This window comes from Pseudophryne corroboree, chromosome 3 (assembly GCF_028390025.1).
Source record: "Pseudophryne corroboree isolate aPseCor3 chromosome 3, aPseCor3.hap2, whole genome shotgun sequence".
Classification (NCBI taxonomy): Eukaryota; Metazoa; Chordata; class Amphibia; order Anura; family Myobatrachidae; genus Pseudophryne; species Pseudophryne corroboree.
The window spans coordinates 671,983,204-671,999,365 of record NC_086446.1 but is presented as its reverse complement, the minus strand read 5'-3'; the positions used below and the strand labels follow the sequence as shown (position 1 = coordinate 671,999,365).

The 16,162-nt window shown below is 46.9% G+C and overlaps 1 protein-coding gene across 5 annotated transcripts in view; it reads left to right on the top strand.

Moving 5' to 3' along the window:
• The window catches only part of LOC135056556 (solute carrier family 2, facilitated glucose transporter member 9-like), a 286,898-nt gene extending 285,090 nt beyond the window's left edge, over positions 1–1,808 (top strand). For all 5 annotated transcript variants that reach the window (XM_063961893.1, XM_063961890.1, XM_063961891.1 and 2 more), the window contains exon 13: positions 1,357–1,808. In XM_063961893.1, the coding sequence (XP_063817963.1) occupies positions 1,357–1,593 (237 nt within the window). In that variant the 3' untranslated portion in view covers positions 1,594–1,808. The remainder of the gene's footprint in view (positions 1–1,356) is intronic.
• The last annotated feature ends 14,354 nt before the right edge of the window (positions 1,809–16,162 follow it).

The following is a 16,162-nucleotide window of genomic DNA, read 5'->3' as shown; positions in this document are numbered from 1 at the left end:
AATAAAGGTCTAAGTGTGTCTTCTTTGAAGGTACAAATGTCGGCACTAACTGTATGGTTCCAAAAGAAAATTGCTAATCTGCAGGATATTCGCACTTTTTTCCATGAATGCTTCACATTCAACCTCCTTTAGTTTCCCCTACAGCCCCTTGGGATCTAGAAATAGTCCTTAGGGCGCTTAAAGTTGCCCCATTTGAACCACTGAATAAGTAGATTTGAAATGGTTCACAGCAAAAGTTCTCTTTCTACTGGCAATTGCTTCAGCTAGAAGAGTTTCAGATTTAGGGGCATTATCATATCGCCCTCCTTTTCTGATCTTTCATCCAGATAGAGTAGTTCTCTGAACTAGATCTGGTTATCTTCCTAAGCTTGTCTCTAAATTCCACCTTAATGAACAGATTGTTCTGGCTTTTCAGGGACCGGACCACTCTGCGGAAGATGCATCATTGGACGTAGTCCGTGCTTTAAGGATCTACGTGGAACGTACCACTGCCATCAGAAAGACAGACACACTTTTCATTCTCTATGGATTTCGCAAGAGAGAATGGCCTGCTGACTAGCAAACACTGGTGAGATGGCTTCGGATGACTATTTCAGAAGCATATTCTCAAGCTGATCTCCCTATCCCGGCTAATGTCTCTGCCCACTCTACTCGTAAGGTAGGTCCTACATGGGCAGCACAACATGGTGCCTCAGCTGAACAGATATGTAGGCAGCCGCATGGTCTTCCATTAAGACATTCATTAGACATTATGCCTTTGATACCTTTTGTCTCTCAGGATGCTGCTTTCGGGCTAAGGATTTTCCTGTCCAATCAGGAGCGTCCCCTCCACTAAATTCTGCTTTGGGACGTCCCAAGGTATATCCTGTGGATACTACTGTGGACCCTGCAGGAGAATTAAGAAGTTATGTTAGACCTACCGCTGATTAACTTTTTCTCCTAAGTCCACAGTATCCACAGGGATCCCACCCTGATGCACCTGATTTGAGGATCCTTACACTTACACACACTTCCATACAAGAAGGAAGAGGTTAGTATGTTCTTCTCACCTGATTAGGGCTCTCCATTATGCTCCTGCCTTGAGCTTTGGGAAAACAACTGAACTACCTGAGCCAGGAGGCGCGGATGTAGGAGACTGGCCCGTTGCATCCTGGGAGTCTGAAAAGCTTTGATCGTTGGTGCCATTCCATTGTCGCTACCTAATATTCCAAGGTATATCATGTGGATACTGTGGACTTAGGAGAAATAGAGTTATCGATGGTAAATCTACCATAACTTCTTATTTTCCACACTGGTAGTTCTATTACATTTGCTTTTTAAATCTGTGTGCTAATTCCAGTTTCCTTTTCTTCCCAGATGTCCGCGGGAGCGTTCTCCTACTTGGTGTTTTGCGGGGTGTGTGTGTTTGTAGCAGTCTATGTTTACTTTGTCATCCCAGAAACAAAGAATAAAACTTTTATGGAAATTAGTGAAATGTTTTTGCCACGAAAAGTATTAACCACTTCAGTGTTATCCATAGAGGACGTGAAACTGAGGAAAATGAATGGCTACGGGGCACTAGAAAGCAGCTCTTTGGAATTCTCCTCGTCTTGAAAATAATTGATGTAGACTCTGCCCAGTAGAAGATGTGACATTCCCTGTGGTAAAACAGGTGGTTCTTGAATCCAAGCAAAGGACAGAAACAGTCTCTGGAATCAATACAGGGTTAAAAGTCAAACTTTGACTTTTAATAAAAGCAGTATTTATGCCTAATAAGTATTATATTGGACTTAAACTTAATCTACAAATAAATATCATTTGACCTTTTATTTTGATATCTTATGTCCTATCTTATTTTTTACATTGTCAAAATTGAGTTTTGTACAGTAAGTCTTTACAGAGATTGGTTGGCAGATGGAGAATATATTATTTTAATTAATCAGTACATCATGACTGATGCAGGAGTGGGGGGTGGGGGGGGGGGGTCATTTATCCTGTGGTAGCTCTTGCTTTGGTCAAGCTGTGAACAGCTCTGGAAATATTCATTCATTAAATGTATAAAACCTTTTGGCATGTATTTTAATGCAGTGGTCTCTGCTCCATGTGTGAAAAACTATTGACTATTATCCTTTGAATGTCACAATTTCTACACTCCCCAGGGGATGTAGAAATTGTGACTTTCCTCAAACTCTGGAAAAGTATTTTTCTGGGGTTTTACCGTGAAACGGTTTGCCATCCTGAGATGGCAAACAGCCCCCGAATCTCAGCACAAGTTGCCGTTTACAAAGAAATACAATGTTTAGAAATGTACTAGATGTAAAAAGTCCCCCCTAGTGTTCGGAAGATGAAAGGTGGCCGTCCAATTTATTGTGGTGAATAGCAGGATAGAATCTCACCACCGATCAAAAGGGAAGGATAAGTGTACCGAAAACTCACTTGGAGTATGTGGTGCAGATAAAAAGGTTTCTTTTTTTAGAAGCTCAGTACCAGATTAGACTCAAGGCTGATGAATAAATATGGCATACCCAACTCAATTATATAATGGTTAGGATCCACATATATAGCGGGGGTTTTTTAAATGCTGAATCCACACCAGATCGATGTAATAAAAATACATTTATTCCAACAATTAAAATGTACTAAAAAATAGCGACATACAGGTAGGTACAATCCAGTGGTAGTCCATACACAGAAATCAATGTCCCAGTTTGGATGTTGTATAACGTGGAAGGTCAATGGTAAAGTAAAAAACAGGAAAAGGTCTCTACTTGAACCCGAACTAAAACCTCAGCATACTTCCACACAGCTGGAATCAAAAGTCTCTGGGATTGTCCTATTCAAACACACTGGTCTTAGCACCAACGATGTTTCGATCCAAATTGGATCTTATTCACCTTGAATAATTGGACGGTGACCTTTCATCTTTTAAACACAAGTGGGGACTATTTTTACCTAATACATTAATACACATTGTATTTCTTTTTGTTTATTTTGCATGTTTATTTTGGATCATTCCTTATTTGTAAGGAATACCACGTTTCAGATTCCCGTACAACCTCCAAGAATTGTATTCGTCTGGTATCATTTGTATCCTCAATTTTATTGTATTGATTGAAGTATCATTTAATATTCTGTTGTCTTTGATTCAACACTTATCTTTGGGCAGATACCAAATTGGTTGGATTGGGCTGATACAACTTTGTACCCAAATTCATCTCCTTTTTATCTGTTTATTCGCAACAAACATGCTGCTTTATCGTAGCTAAATACAAACCTCCCAACATGCCACAAAACAACTACATGCACAAAAGACAATACACAAGCCAACACAATTATTAGTAAAGTGCAATTTGTGTCTCAAAACGTTCCAATGATAAGGGGAGACTAGGGATCGCAATCCAAAGACGATTCTTAGTAAATTTCCCGCTTTTAGTATAATGACAATAATCTGTCTGTTTTTGCAGAATAATGTGTCCCCTTTAGTTTATTATTACTAATAATCTGTTCCCTGTCTAATCTAGTGCCTACTATAATAAGTACCTACTTTAATACAATACATGACACCTTTAGTCTAATAATAATAATGTAGACACCAGAATGTTGACAGTATGTTGACACCTTGTAAATGTCGACAGACAACATGTCAACACATGACACGTTGCTATAGTGAAAATGTCGCTATAATTATGGTTAGGGATTAGGCATACCTCAAAACTACATAGTTAACATTGTGACCATGTCAGCATTTCATCAGTGTTGACACAGAATGCCACCATGTTCACTGTAGACATTATGACCATGTCAACATTCTCATGCCGACATTATGAATGTTCACATGGTCACTGTTGACCTAATATACTGAACCCTTTCTTTGTACCTGAGTAGTAAGGTTATACCTGCTGTGTTATAGAGATTTTATTTTTTAATCAAAAAACATGGGGGTAAATTTACTAAGGTGGGAGATTTTTAGAACTGGTGATGTTGCCCATGGCAACCAATCAGATTCTACTTACCATTTATCTAGCTTCTTCTAGCAGATAATAGATATAATCTGATTGGTTGCTATGGGCAACATCACCAGTTCTAAAAATCTCCCATTTTAGTAAATTTACCCCATGCTTGGGACCTGGTTGAGCATAAGGGGTATACAGGTTGAGTATCCCTTATCCAAAATGCTTGGGACCAGAGGAATTTTGGATATCGGATTTTTCTGTATTTTGGAATAATTGCATACCATAACGAGATATTATGGTGATGGGACCTAAATCTAAGCACAGAATGCATTTATGTTTCATATACACCTTATACACACAGCCTGAAGGTCATTTTAGCCAATATTTTTTATAACTTTGTGCATTAAACAAAGTGTGTGTACATTCACAGAATTCATTTATGTTTCATATACACCTTATACACACAGTCTGAAGTTCATTTAATACAATATTTTTAATAACTTTGAGTATTAAACAAAGTTTGTGTACACTGAGCCATCAAAAAACAAAGGTTTCACTATCTCAGTCTCACTCAAAAAAGTCCGTATTTCGGAATATTCCGTATTTCGGAATATTTGGATATGGGATACTCAACCTGTACTTACTAAAATGTGGGTTTTTAGAAATGGAGATGTTGTCCATAGCAATCAATTAGATGCTAGCTATTATCTTCTAGAAGGTGCTAGATAGGTAAGTAGAATCTTATTGGTTGCTATGGGCAACATCTCCACTTCTAAAAACCTGCATTTTAGTAAATATACCCCTAAGTGTTTCTGACATAAGCCAGGTGTATAAGGTACTGGTACAGACCTGTATGCCTCTTTTAGGTGCCTCTGACTTGGCAAATGGGCATAATTATGATTTTCTTTGTTGCGACTTTTTAGAGCTTTTTTCCGCATGTGCTTCCATCTCTACATGAGATCCTTTGTTTCGATGTCACAAAACTCCTATCTGGACTGATTTTAGCAATATTTTCACCTACAGCAATACCTGTTCCATAAATTGATGTGTGTATTACAGTACTTTGTTGTCCCCAGGACTTAAATGAAGTAGTGATAACTTAGTAAAGGTACTTTCAGCAAAGGGAGGAGATTCTGTATCGATAGCAGTATCGGACTAGGGCATGAAGGGCCCACCAGAGGAATGCAGTGGTAGAGGTCCATGTTTAGCGGTGTGCCCAGTCTTCAGAAGGGATGTGATGAGCCACCACATTGGTTTGCATAACCATTACAGCAGTGGTTCCCAAACTTAGTCCTCGGAACCCCTAACGTTTCATGTTTTCCAGGTCACCCAGCAGGTGCACTGTGCATGACCAACTGTCACGTTTTAAATTTCCAGAGGTGACCTGAAAAACATGAACTGTTAGAAGCCCTTGAGGACAGAGTTTGGGATCATCTGTATTAAAGAGTGCGCGGGCTGAGCCCCTTGCTAAAATATATATAGTAAACACTGCTAGTGCATACATGATAATGTACCAGATTAATAACAGCAATGCACTGGAGAGAATACAAAATAGTCCTGTGCAGTATAATGTAACATGCCTGTATGTATAATGTATAATTCAAGTGCACCGTCTGATCCCTAGAGGAGGGTTTGCACCCACAGGCAGTGATGCCCATCGGGGGTTTCCCCTGTACCACTGTGGGCCAGTCCAACCCTGATCGCTAGTGACTAACATGCAGGTACCACAAAAAGGAACCAGATGGTGACCATCTATAACACACGGACATGCCATTTTGCTGACCAACTGATCCAGAGCTATGACCTGTGGGGGGGAAAACATAGCTATATAATGCTAATATCATTCAAACAATGTTTTCAACATATTCCTTTTAAATCAATATTTAATTGGAGGAAGACCTGTAAATATAAATAGACTTCCAATTAGCAAAACAAATTATCCCTCGCGTATGGTAAATGTTACATTTATATAACAATGTAATTCTCAAGTGAGCAAAAAACAATGTCAGGGAGGTGAGATGAATTAGACGACACATCTGATGCAGTAAAGATAGGTGATTAATGGGACAACAGCAGTTTCATTGAGTTGACTGCCATCCGTGAATTGATTAAATGCAGCGTGTTATGCAGTTTATATAATGATGAATGGGAGAGGATTCTTTTACCAGCCTCTGGGCTGAACTTTCGCAGACTTTACCATGGGTAAGGGAAGCTAAGATCAGAATCTAGAATCTACACCATCTGAGTGCTTGCTGCAGACAGTTATTGTATAGAAAATACTCCCAGGGAAATCATGTGGATTAACATCTCGGTCAGAAACTTCAATACTCCTCTGTCTGCATCTTAATGGTGGTCTTTCCCTGAGGGGGTCAATTTTTTTTTTAATAATAAAAATGCTTATGTCATTCCTAAAAGTCAGATACAGCACCACATTACACAACTCTTTTCCCTGAGACCGTTCTGAGAAACAGAAATGCAGAAACAGAAGTGCTTTCAAGTGACACAGTGCTGTCTGAGCCTTACCTATCAATGGAGGCACTAATAATGCAGTCAGGACCTTAAATAAATGGGGGAGCGAAGCCACCACACAGAGCACAGGGCCTGGTGGGGGCAAAGGACCCTGCAGCCTAGAAAATCACCATCTGGGGTGTTAGGAATGGATGCTCTGGTGCTACCTTCTCCTTGGTCCTATCCCTAACTGTGATGTCATTGCATGGCATGTTTGGAGGCATGGCCAGCCAGGGTCCATTTTTGCCCTGCTATGGCCTGGGTGCAGTGTCAGTGCTGTAGCTAGGGGTCCGGTAGCCCCTGGTGAAGCGGCAATGAGAAATTAAGGTTCACTGGTGATGCAGAAACCCCAGTAATATGCATTTAATTATCCCATAGAAAATGAATATATGTACTAGTTTATATACAGTAATTGGAGTCAAAACTTTTGACTCAAAAGCAAAAACTCAACATGCAAACTTCACATCAAGGTCTGAAAAAAGTAAAGAAGTAAAAAAATAAAAAAATGTTACCCTAGATTTCACATAATTACTCTGCAAACAATTATTCTTGGCATTAGCCCAGGGATATAGGTCGTTGGGTCGACATGCATTGGGTCGACCACTAAAGATCGACATGCACTAGGTCGACAGGGTGTCTAGGTCGACAGGGTTGTTAGGTCGCCGTGCAAGGTCAAAAGGTAGACATGGTTTTTTTGACTGTTTTTGGTGTCGTTTTCTTCGTAAAGTGACGGGGAACCCCAATCAGTGCACTGCGTCCCCTTGCATGGCGAGCGAAAGGTGCCTCGCTCCGCTACCACTGTGCTCGGCGCACATTACCGTCGAAATTAACTTTATGACATACAGTATGAGCTGAAATTAACGTTACACCACACAGTATTAGCCAAAACTCACGTTATGTCACACAGTATGCCCCCAGCAGTGCCAGATACACATAATACCCCCGTAGTGCTCACAGTTATTATAAAAGTATAACACATTATTAATAATAAATGTTTTGAGGGATATAAATAATCCATAGTAATAAAAAATTCAAATTTAACATATATTAAACAGAGATGTCTCAGTGACACAGACAGATAGCGTGTCTTACCCTCTCTGCTGAGTGCTGAACTGTCTCAGGGTTGCTCAGCTGTGTCCTCTGCTCCGGCGGCGGCTCCGATTCCTCCTGAGAGGAACGCTGCCTGGGCCTGTAATGTTGGCGTGGCTGGTGGCGGCAGTTGCAGGACAGTGAGGACACGGCACAGGGGCAGTTGCAGGATTTTTATGGGGAGGGGGGTTCCGTACACACACACACACACACACACACACACACACACACACACACTCATATATATACTGTTACTGTATATATACACACATATGTATACACACATATATATATATATATATATATATAGGAACGCAAATGTACGGCACTCACAACCGTTTGGCAAGAACAACAAGAAACACGTTTTGCTTTACAACGTTTCAAACTCTATTTGAGTTTTTCTTCAGGTAAACATACATTACATAAACCACACTCACCTTAAATCCCCTCTAAACAACATAGTGCAATGTAACGATTGGTGGCAATTTCGAGCGCGGAAATTCCTGCCCGCCTCTCTGTCCCACACAGATGACGTCACCACGTATGAGCGTGGCGCACGCCGTACACGTTACCTGGCAACCAACTGCTCCGCTGTAGAGACAGAGCGGCATGTAACCATGACAACATCAACCAACATGGTACAACATACCGCGCTCGAAATTGCCACCAATCGTTACATTGCACTATGTTGTTTAGAGGGGATTTAAGGTGAGTGTGGTTTATGTAATGTATGTTTACCTGAAGAAAAACTCAAATAGAGTTTGAAACGTTGTAAAGCAAAACGTGTTTCATGTTGTTTTTGCCAAACGGTTGTGAGTGCCGTACATTTGCGTTCCTGTATTCTCTCTTGTTGTAAGGGCACCAAACCAAGTTATTTGTTCCTCGTGGAGTGCCGGGCCTGCTGCATCGTGTATATATATATATATATATATATATATATATATATATATATATATATACACAATACATACACATAGGAGACTCATATAATAGTATACATACACATACATGATATACTAACATACAGTACATAGTACACAACATGCATATACAGTAGACACACAGAGTAGCATACAGATACACAGCAGACATTATAGTATATATACTGTACACACACATATATTTCCCCAAAAAATAAAACACAGCCACCATAATTGCTGCCAGCCCTGCCAGGTCAGTGAGAGTCCGTCTGGCCAGCATCCTTAATTAAAGCCGCCCATGTACCGATCCCCCCCACCGGACCCGCCACTACCGCCAGCACTCCTGACATGCATCTCATGCTTGCAGACAGGAGAGGAGACGCTGCATCCGTCCAGCCCCATGAGAAGAGAAATACCTGAGGACCCCCCAGCGTTCGTGTAGCCGCGGGAGGAGACTGGTGAGCGCGGGCAGAAGGCGGAACTTGAACCTCAATCACCCCCTCTGTGCCGCTGGCCAGCCTCTAGTGACAGCAGCATGTGCGCGGCGACGGCCAGCAAGCGCAGCAGCCCAGTTGGTCAGTGCAGCAGGCGTGGAGTGCGGGGGGTGCCGGACATTAGGGGGTGCCTGTGCGCACCAGGCACCCCCCGTGCGCATGCCTATGTGTGTACTATTGATACCCCTGATGAAGTCTCATGAAAGGAGTTGAAATGCGTAGGTAAAAAAAGAAGCTATAATATCCATTATGAGGAGCCACAATTTAATGACGGCACTCAGATTAGGAGCAAACAGTCTTGACCTTAGAATGGGAAAAATTGCATTATGTATATAAAGCTGGTATTGTGTGAAATTGAAACTTTTGAATTCATTTTATTTTATTTTTTATATTATTTTGTGGCCACAGGCCTGAATATATTGGCACAAGAAAAAAGAAGAATGGGTGGGCGCTAGGAAATATGGCTATACGACACCTAGAATAATTACTGTTCTCTGGCTGCAGCTTCACTGGTCGAGGTGCTGATCCTCAACCCAAAAAATACACAGAATAATAAACACTCAGAGAAGCGCTACCATTAAACAGTCTAATAAAATGTATTATTAAAAATAACTGACACAATTTCAGTAAAAAAGACCGCTTATCCTGGAATATTAAACATATAGTATACACCAACCATTTAATGATTACAAATGGTAACACCTAACAGGAACATAACCACTTATATTTCCAATGAATGCTGTAGCAATTCTATATTGGTACTTGGAGGGTTAAGCTCAGTGGTGCAAGTAGAAAAAATGTCTTACGGGTACTGTGTGCGCGCGCCAAAGGCGCGCGTGCAAAAAAATGGGTGTGGCCAAATGCCACATGGGGCGTGGCCAATGAAAATGGGGGCGTGATACACATATGGGGGAGGGGCAGATACACGTATGACCCCAATAGTGTCAGATACACGTTGCCCCACAGTGCTAGATATACATTGCCCCACAGTGCCAGATACATATAACCCCACAGTGCCAGATACACATTGCCCCACAGTGCCAGATACACAAATGTCCCCAGAGTGCCAGATACACAAATGTCCCCAGAGTGTCAGATACACATTGCCTCACAGTGCCAGATACACATTGCCCCACAGTGCCAGATGCACATTGCCCCACAGTGCCAGATGCACATTGCCCCACAGTGCCAGATACACAAATGTCCCCAGAGTGCCAGATACACATTGCCCCACAGTGCCAGATACACATTGCCCCACAGTGCCAGATACAGAAATGCCCCCAGAGTGCCATACATTGCCTCACAGTGTCAGATACACATTGCCCCACAGTGCTAGATACACAAATGCCCCCACTGTGTCAGATATACATTGCCCCCCGTGCCAGATACAGAAATGCCCCTACAGTGCCAGATATGCCCCCAGTGCCAGATATCCTCCAGTGCCAGGTATACATGCCCCCCTGTGCCAGATATCCCCCAGTGCCAGGTATATATGCCCCCCTGTGCCAGATATGCCCCCAGTGCCAGATATCCCCCAGTGCTAGGTATACATGCCCCCCAGTGCCAGATATGCCCCCAGTGCCAGGTATACATGTCCCCCTGTGCCAGATATCCCCCAGTGCCAGGTATATATACCCCCCCTGTGCCAGATATGCCCCCAGTGCCAGATATCCCCCAGTGCCAGGTATAACATGCCCCCCCCAGTGCCAGATATCCCCCAGTGCCAGGTATACATGCCCCCATGTGCCAGATATCCCCCAGTGCCAGGTATATATGCCCCCCTGTGCCAGATATCCCCCAGTGCCAGGTATATATACCCCCCCTGTGCCAGATATGCCCCCAGTGCCAGATATCCCCCAGTGCCAGGTATAACATGCCCCCCCAGTGCCAGATATCCCCCAGTGCCAGGTATACATGCCCCCCTGTGCCAGATATCCCCCAGTGCCAGGTATATATGCCCCCCTGTGCCAGATATGCCCCCAGTGCCAGGTATACATGCCCCCCTGTGCCAGATATCCCCCAGTGCCAGGTATATATACCCCCCCTGTGCCAGATATGCCCCAGTGCCAGGTATAACATGCCCCCCCAGTGCCAGATATCCCCCAGTGCCAGGTATATATGCCCCCCTGTGCCAGATATGCCCCCAGTGCCAGGTATACATGTCCCTCCAGTGCCAGGTATAACATGCCCCCCCCCCCAGTGCCAGGTAAACATGCCCCCCTCCCCAGTGGTGCAAGTAGAAAAAATGTCTTATGGGTACTGTGTGTGCGCGCAAAAGGCGCGCGCGCAAAAAAATGGGTGTGGCCAAATGCCACATGGGGCGTGGCCAATGAAAATGGGGGCGTGATACACATTTGGGGGAGGGGCAGATACACGTATGACCCCAATAGTGTCAGATACACGTTGCCCCACAGTGCTAGATATACATTGCCCCACAGTGCCAGATACACATTGCACCACAGTGCCAGATACACAAATGTCCCCAGAGTGCCAGATACACAAATGTCCCCAGAGTGTCAGATACACATTGCCTCACAGTGCCAGATACACATTGCCCCACAGTGCCAGATGCACATTGCCCCACAGTGCCAGATGCACATTGCCCCACAGTGCCAGATGCACATTGCCCCACAGTGCCAGATGCACATTGCCCCACAGTGCCAGATACACAAATGTCCCCAGAGTGCCAGATACACATTGCCCCACAGTGCCAGATACACATTGCCCCACAGTGCCAGATACAGAAATGCCCCCAGAGTGCCATACATTGCCTCACAGTGTCAGATACACATTGCCCCACAGTGCTAGATACACAAATGCCCCCACTGTGTCAGATATACATTGCCCCCCGTGCCAGATACAGAAATGCCCCTACAGTGCCAGATATGCCCCCAGTGCCAGATATCCTCCAGTGCCAGGTATACATGCCCCCCTGTGCCAGATATCCCCCAGTGCCAGGTATATATGCCCCCCTGTGCCAGATATGCCCCCAGTGCCAGATATCCCCCAGTGCTAGGTATACATGCCCCCCAGTGCCAGGTATATATGCCCCCCAGTGCCAGATATGCCCCCAGTGCCAGGTATACATGTCCCCCTGTGCCAAGTATATATACCACCCCTGTGCCAGATATGCCCCCAGTGCCAGATATCCCCCAGTGCCAGGTATAACATGCCCCCCCAGTGCCAGATATCCCCCAGTGCCAGGTATACATGCCTTCCTGTGCCAGATATCCCCCAGTGCCAGGTATATATGCCCCCCTGTGCCAGATATGCCCCCATTGCCAGGTATACATGCCCCCCTGTGCCAGATATCCCCCAGTGCCAGGTATATATACCCCCCCTGTGCCAGATATGCCCCCAGTGCCAGATATCCCCCTGTGCCAGGTATAACATGCCCCCCCAGTGCCAGATATCCCCCAGTGCCAGGTATACATGCCCCCCTGTGCCAGATATCCCCCAGTGCCAGGTATATATGCCCCCCTGTGCCAGATATGCCCCCAGTGCCAGGTATACATGCCCCCCTGTGCCAGATATCCCCCAGTGCCAGGTATATATGCCCCCCTGTGCCAGATATGCCCCCAGTGCCAGGTATACATGCCCCCCTGTGCCAGATATCCCCCAGTGCCAGGTATATATACCCCCCTGTGCCAGATATGCCCCCAGTGCCAGATATCCCCCAGTGCCAGGTATAACATGCCCCCCCAGTGCCAGATATCCCCCAGTGCCAGGTATACATGCCCCCCTGTGCCAGATATCCCCCAGTGCCAGGTATATATGCCCCCCTGTGCCAGATATGCCCCCAGTGCCAGGTATACATGCCCCCCTGTGCCAGATATCCCCCAGTGCCAGGTATATATACCCCCCCTGTGCCAGATATGCCCCAGTGCCAGGTATAACATGCCCCCCCAGTGCCAGATATCCCCCAGTGCCAGGTATATATGCCCCCCTGTGCCAGATATGCCCCCAGTGCCAGGTATACATGCCCCCCTGTGCCAGATATCCCACAGTGCCAGGTATATATACCCCCCCTGTGCCAGATATGCCCCAGTGCCAGGTATAACATGCCCCCCCAGTGCCAGATATCCCCCAGTGCCAGGTATATATGCCCCCCTGTGCCAGATATGCCCCCAGTGCCAGGTATACATGTCCCTCCAGTGCCAGGTATAACATGCCCCCCCCCCCCAGTGCCAGGTAAACATGCCCCCCTGCCCAGTGGTGCAAGTAGAAAAAATGACCTACGGGTACTGTGTGTGCGCGCCAAAGGCGCGCGCGCAAAAAATGGGTGTGGCCAAATGCCACGTGGGGCGTGGCCAATGAAAATGGGGGCGTGATACACATATGGGGGAGGGGCAGATACACGTATGACCCCAATAGTGTCAGATACACGTTGCCCCACAGTGCTAGATATACATCGCCCCACAGTGCCAGATACATATAACCCCACAGTGCCAGATACACATTGCACCACAGTGCCAGATACACAAATGTCCCCAGAGTGCCAGATACACAAATGTCCCCAGAGTGTCAGATACACATTGCCTCACAGTGCCAGATACACATTGCCCCACAGTGCCAGATGCACATTGCCCCACAGTGCCAGATGCACATTGCCCCACAGTGCCAGATACACAAATGTCCCCAGAGTGCCAGATACACATTGCCCCACAGTGCCAGATACACATTGCCCCACAGTGCCAGATACAGAAATGCCCCCAGAGTGCCATACATTGCCTCACAGTGTCAGATACACATTGCCCCACAGTGCTAGATACACAAATGCCCCCACTGTGTCAGATATACATTGCCCCCCGTGCCAGATACAGAAATGCCCCTACAGTGCCAGATATGCCCCCAGTGCCAGATATCCTCCAGTGCCAGGTATACATGCCCCCCTGTGCCAGATATCCCCCAGTGCCAGGTATATATGCCCCCTGTGCCAGATATGCCCCCAGTGCCAGATATCCCCCAGTGCTAGGTATACATGCCCCCCAGTGCCAGGTATATATGCCCCCCAGTGCCAGATATGCCCAGTGCCAGGTATACATGTCCCCCTGTGCCAGATATCCCCCAGTGCCAAGTATATATACCACCCCTGTGCCAGATATGCCCCCAGTGCCAGCTATCCCCCAGTGCCAGGTATAACATGCCCCCCCAGTGCCAGATATCCCCCAGTGCCAGGTATACATGCCTTCCTGTGCCAGATATCCCCCAGTGCCAGGTATATATGCCCCCCTGTGCCAGATATGCCCCCATTGCCAGGTATACATGCCCCCCTGTGCCAGATATCCCCCAGTGCCAGGTATATATACCCCCCCTGTGCCAGATATGCCCCCAGTGCCAGATATCCCCCTGTGCCAGGTATAACATGCCCCCCCAGTGCCAGATATCCCCCAGTGCCAGGTATACATGCCCCCCTGTGCCAGATATCCCCCAGTGCCAGGTATATATGCCCCCCTGTGCCAGATATGCCCCCAGTGCCAGGTATACATGCCCCCCTGTGCCAGATATCCCCCAGTGCCAGGTATATATACCCCCCTGTGCCAGATATGCCCCCAGTGCCAGATATCCCCCAGTGCCAGGTATAACATGCCCCCCCAGTGCCAGATATCCCCCAGTGCCAGGTATACATGCCCCCCTGTGCCAGATATCCCCCAGTGCCAGGTATATATGCCCCCCTGTGCCAGATATGCCCCCAGTGCCAGGTATACATGCCCCCCTGTGCCAGATATCCCCCAGTGCCAGGTATATATACCCCCCCTGTGCCAGATATGCCCCAGTGCCAGGTATAACATGCCCCCCCAGTGCCAGATATCCCCCAGTGCCAGGTATATATGCCCCCCCTGTGCCAGATATGCCCCCAGTGCCAGGTATACATGCCCCCCTGTGCCAGATATCCCACAGTGCCAGGTATATATACCCCCCCTGTGCCAGATATGCCCCAGTGCCAGGTATAACATGCCCCCCCAGTGCCAGATATCCCCCAGTGCCAGGTATATATGCCCCCCTGTGCCAGATATGCCCCCAGTGCCAGGTATACATGTCCCTCCAGTGCCAGGTATAACATGCCCCCCCCCAGTGCCAGGTAAACATGCCCCCCTCCCCAGTGGTGCAAGTAGAAAAAATGACCTACGGGTACTGTGTGTGCGCGCCAAAGGCGCGCGCGCAAAAAAATGGGTGTGGCCAAATGCCACGTGGGGCGTGGCCAATGAAAATGGGGGCGTGATACACATATGGGGGAGGGGCAGATACACGTATGACCCCAATAGTGTCAGATACACGTTGCCCCACAGTGCTAGATATACATCGCCCCACAGTGCCAGATACATATAACCCCACAGTGCCAGATACACATTGCACCACAGTGCCAGATACACAAATGTCCCCAGAGTGCCAGATACACAAATGTCCCCAGAGTGTCAGATACACATTGCCTCACAGTGCCAGATACACATTGCCCCACAGTGCCAGATGCACATTGCCCCACAGTGCCAGATGCACATTGCCCCACAGTGCCAGATACACAAATGTCCCCAGAGTGCCAGATACACATTGCCCCACAGTGCCAGATACACATTGCCCCACAGTGCCAGATACAGAAATGCCCCCAGAGTGCCATACATTGCCTCACAGTGTCAGATACACATTGCCCCACAGTGCTAGATACACAAATGCCCCCACTGTGTCAGATATACATTGCCCCCCGTGCCAGATACAGAAATGCCCCTACAGTGCCAGATATGCCCCCAGTGCCAGGTATACATGCCCCCCTGTGCCAGATATCCCCCAGTGCCAGGTATATATGCCCCCCTGTGCCAGATATGCCCCCAGTGCCAGATATCCCCCAGTGCTAGGTATACATGCCCCCCAGTGCCAGGTATATATGCCCCCCAGTGCCAGATATGCCCCCAGTGCCAGGTATACATGTCCCCCTGTGCCAGATATCCCCCAGTGCCAGGTATATATACCCCCCCTGTGCCAGATATGCCCCCAGTGCCAGATATCCCCCAGTGCCAGGTATATATACCACCCCTGTGCCAGATATGCCCCCAGTGCCAGATATCCCCCAGTGCCAGGTATAACATGCCCCCCCAGTGCCAGATATCCCCCAGTGCCAGGTATACATGCCCCCCTGTGCCAGATATCCCCCAGTGCCAGGTATATATGCCCCCCTGTGCCAGATATGCCCCCATTGCCAGGTATACATGCCCCCCTGTGCCAG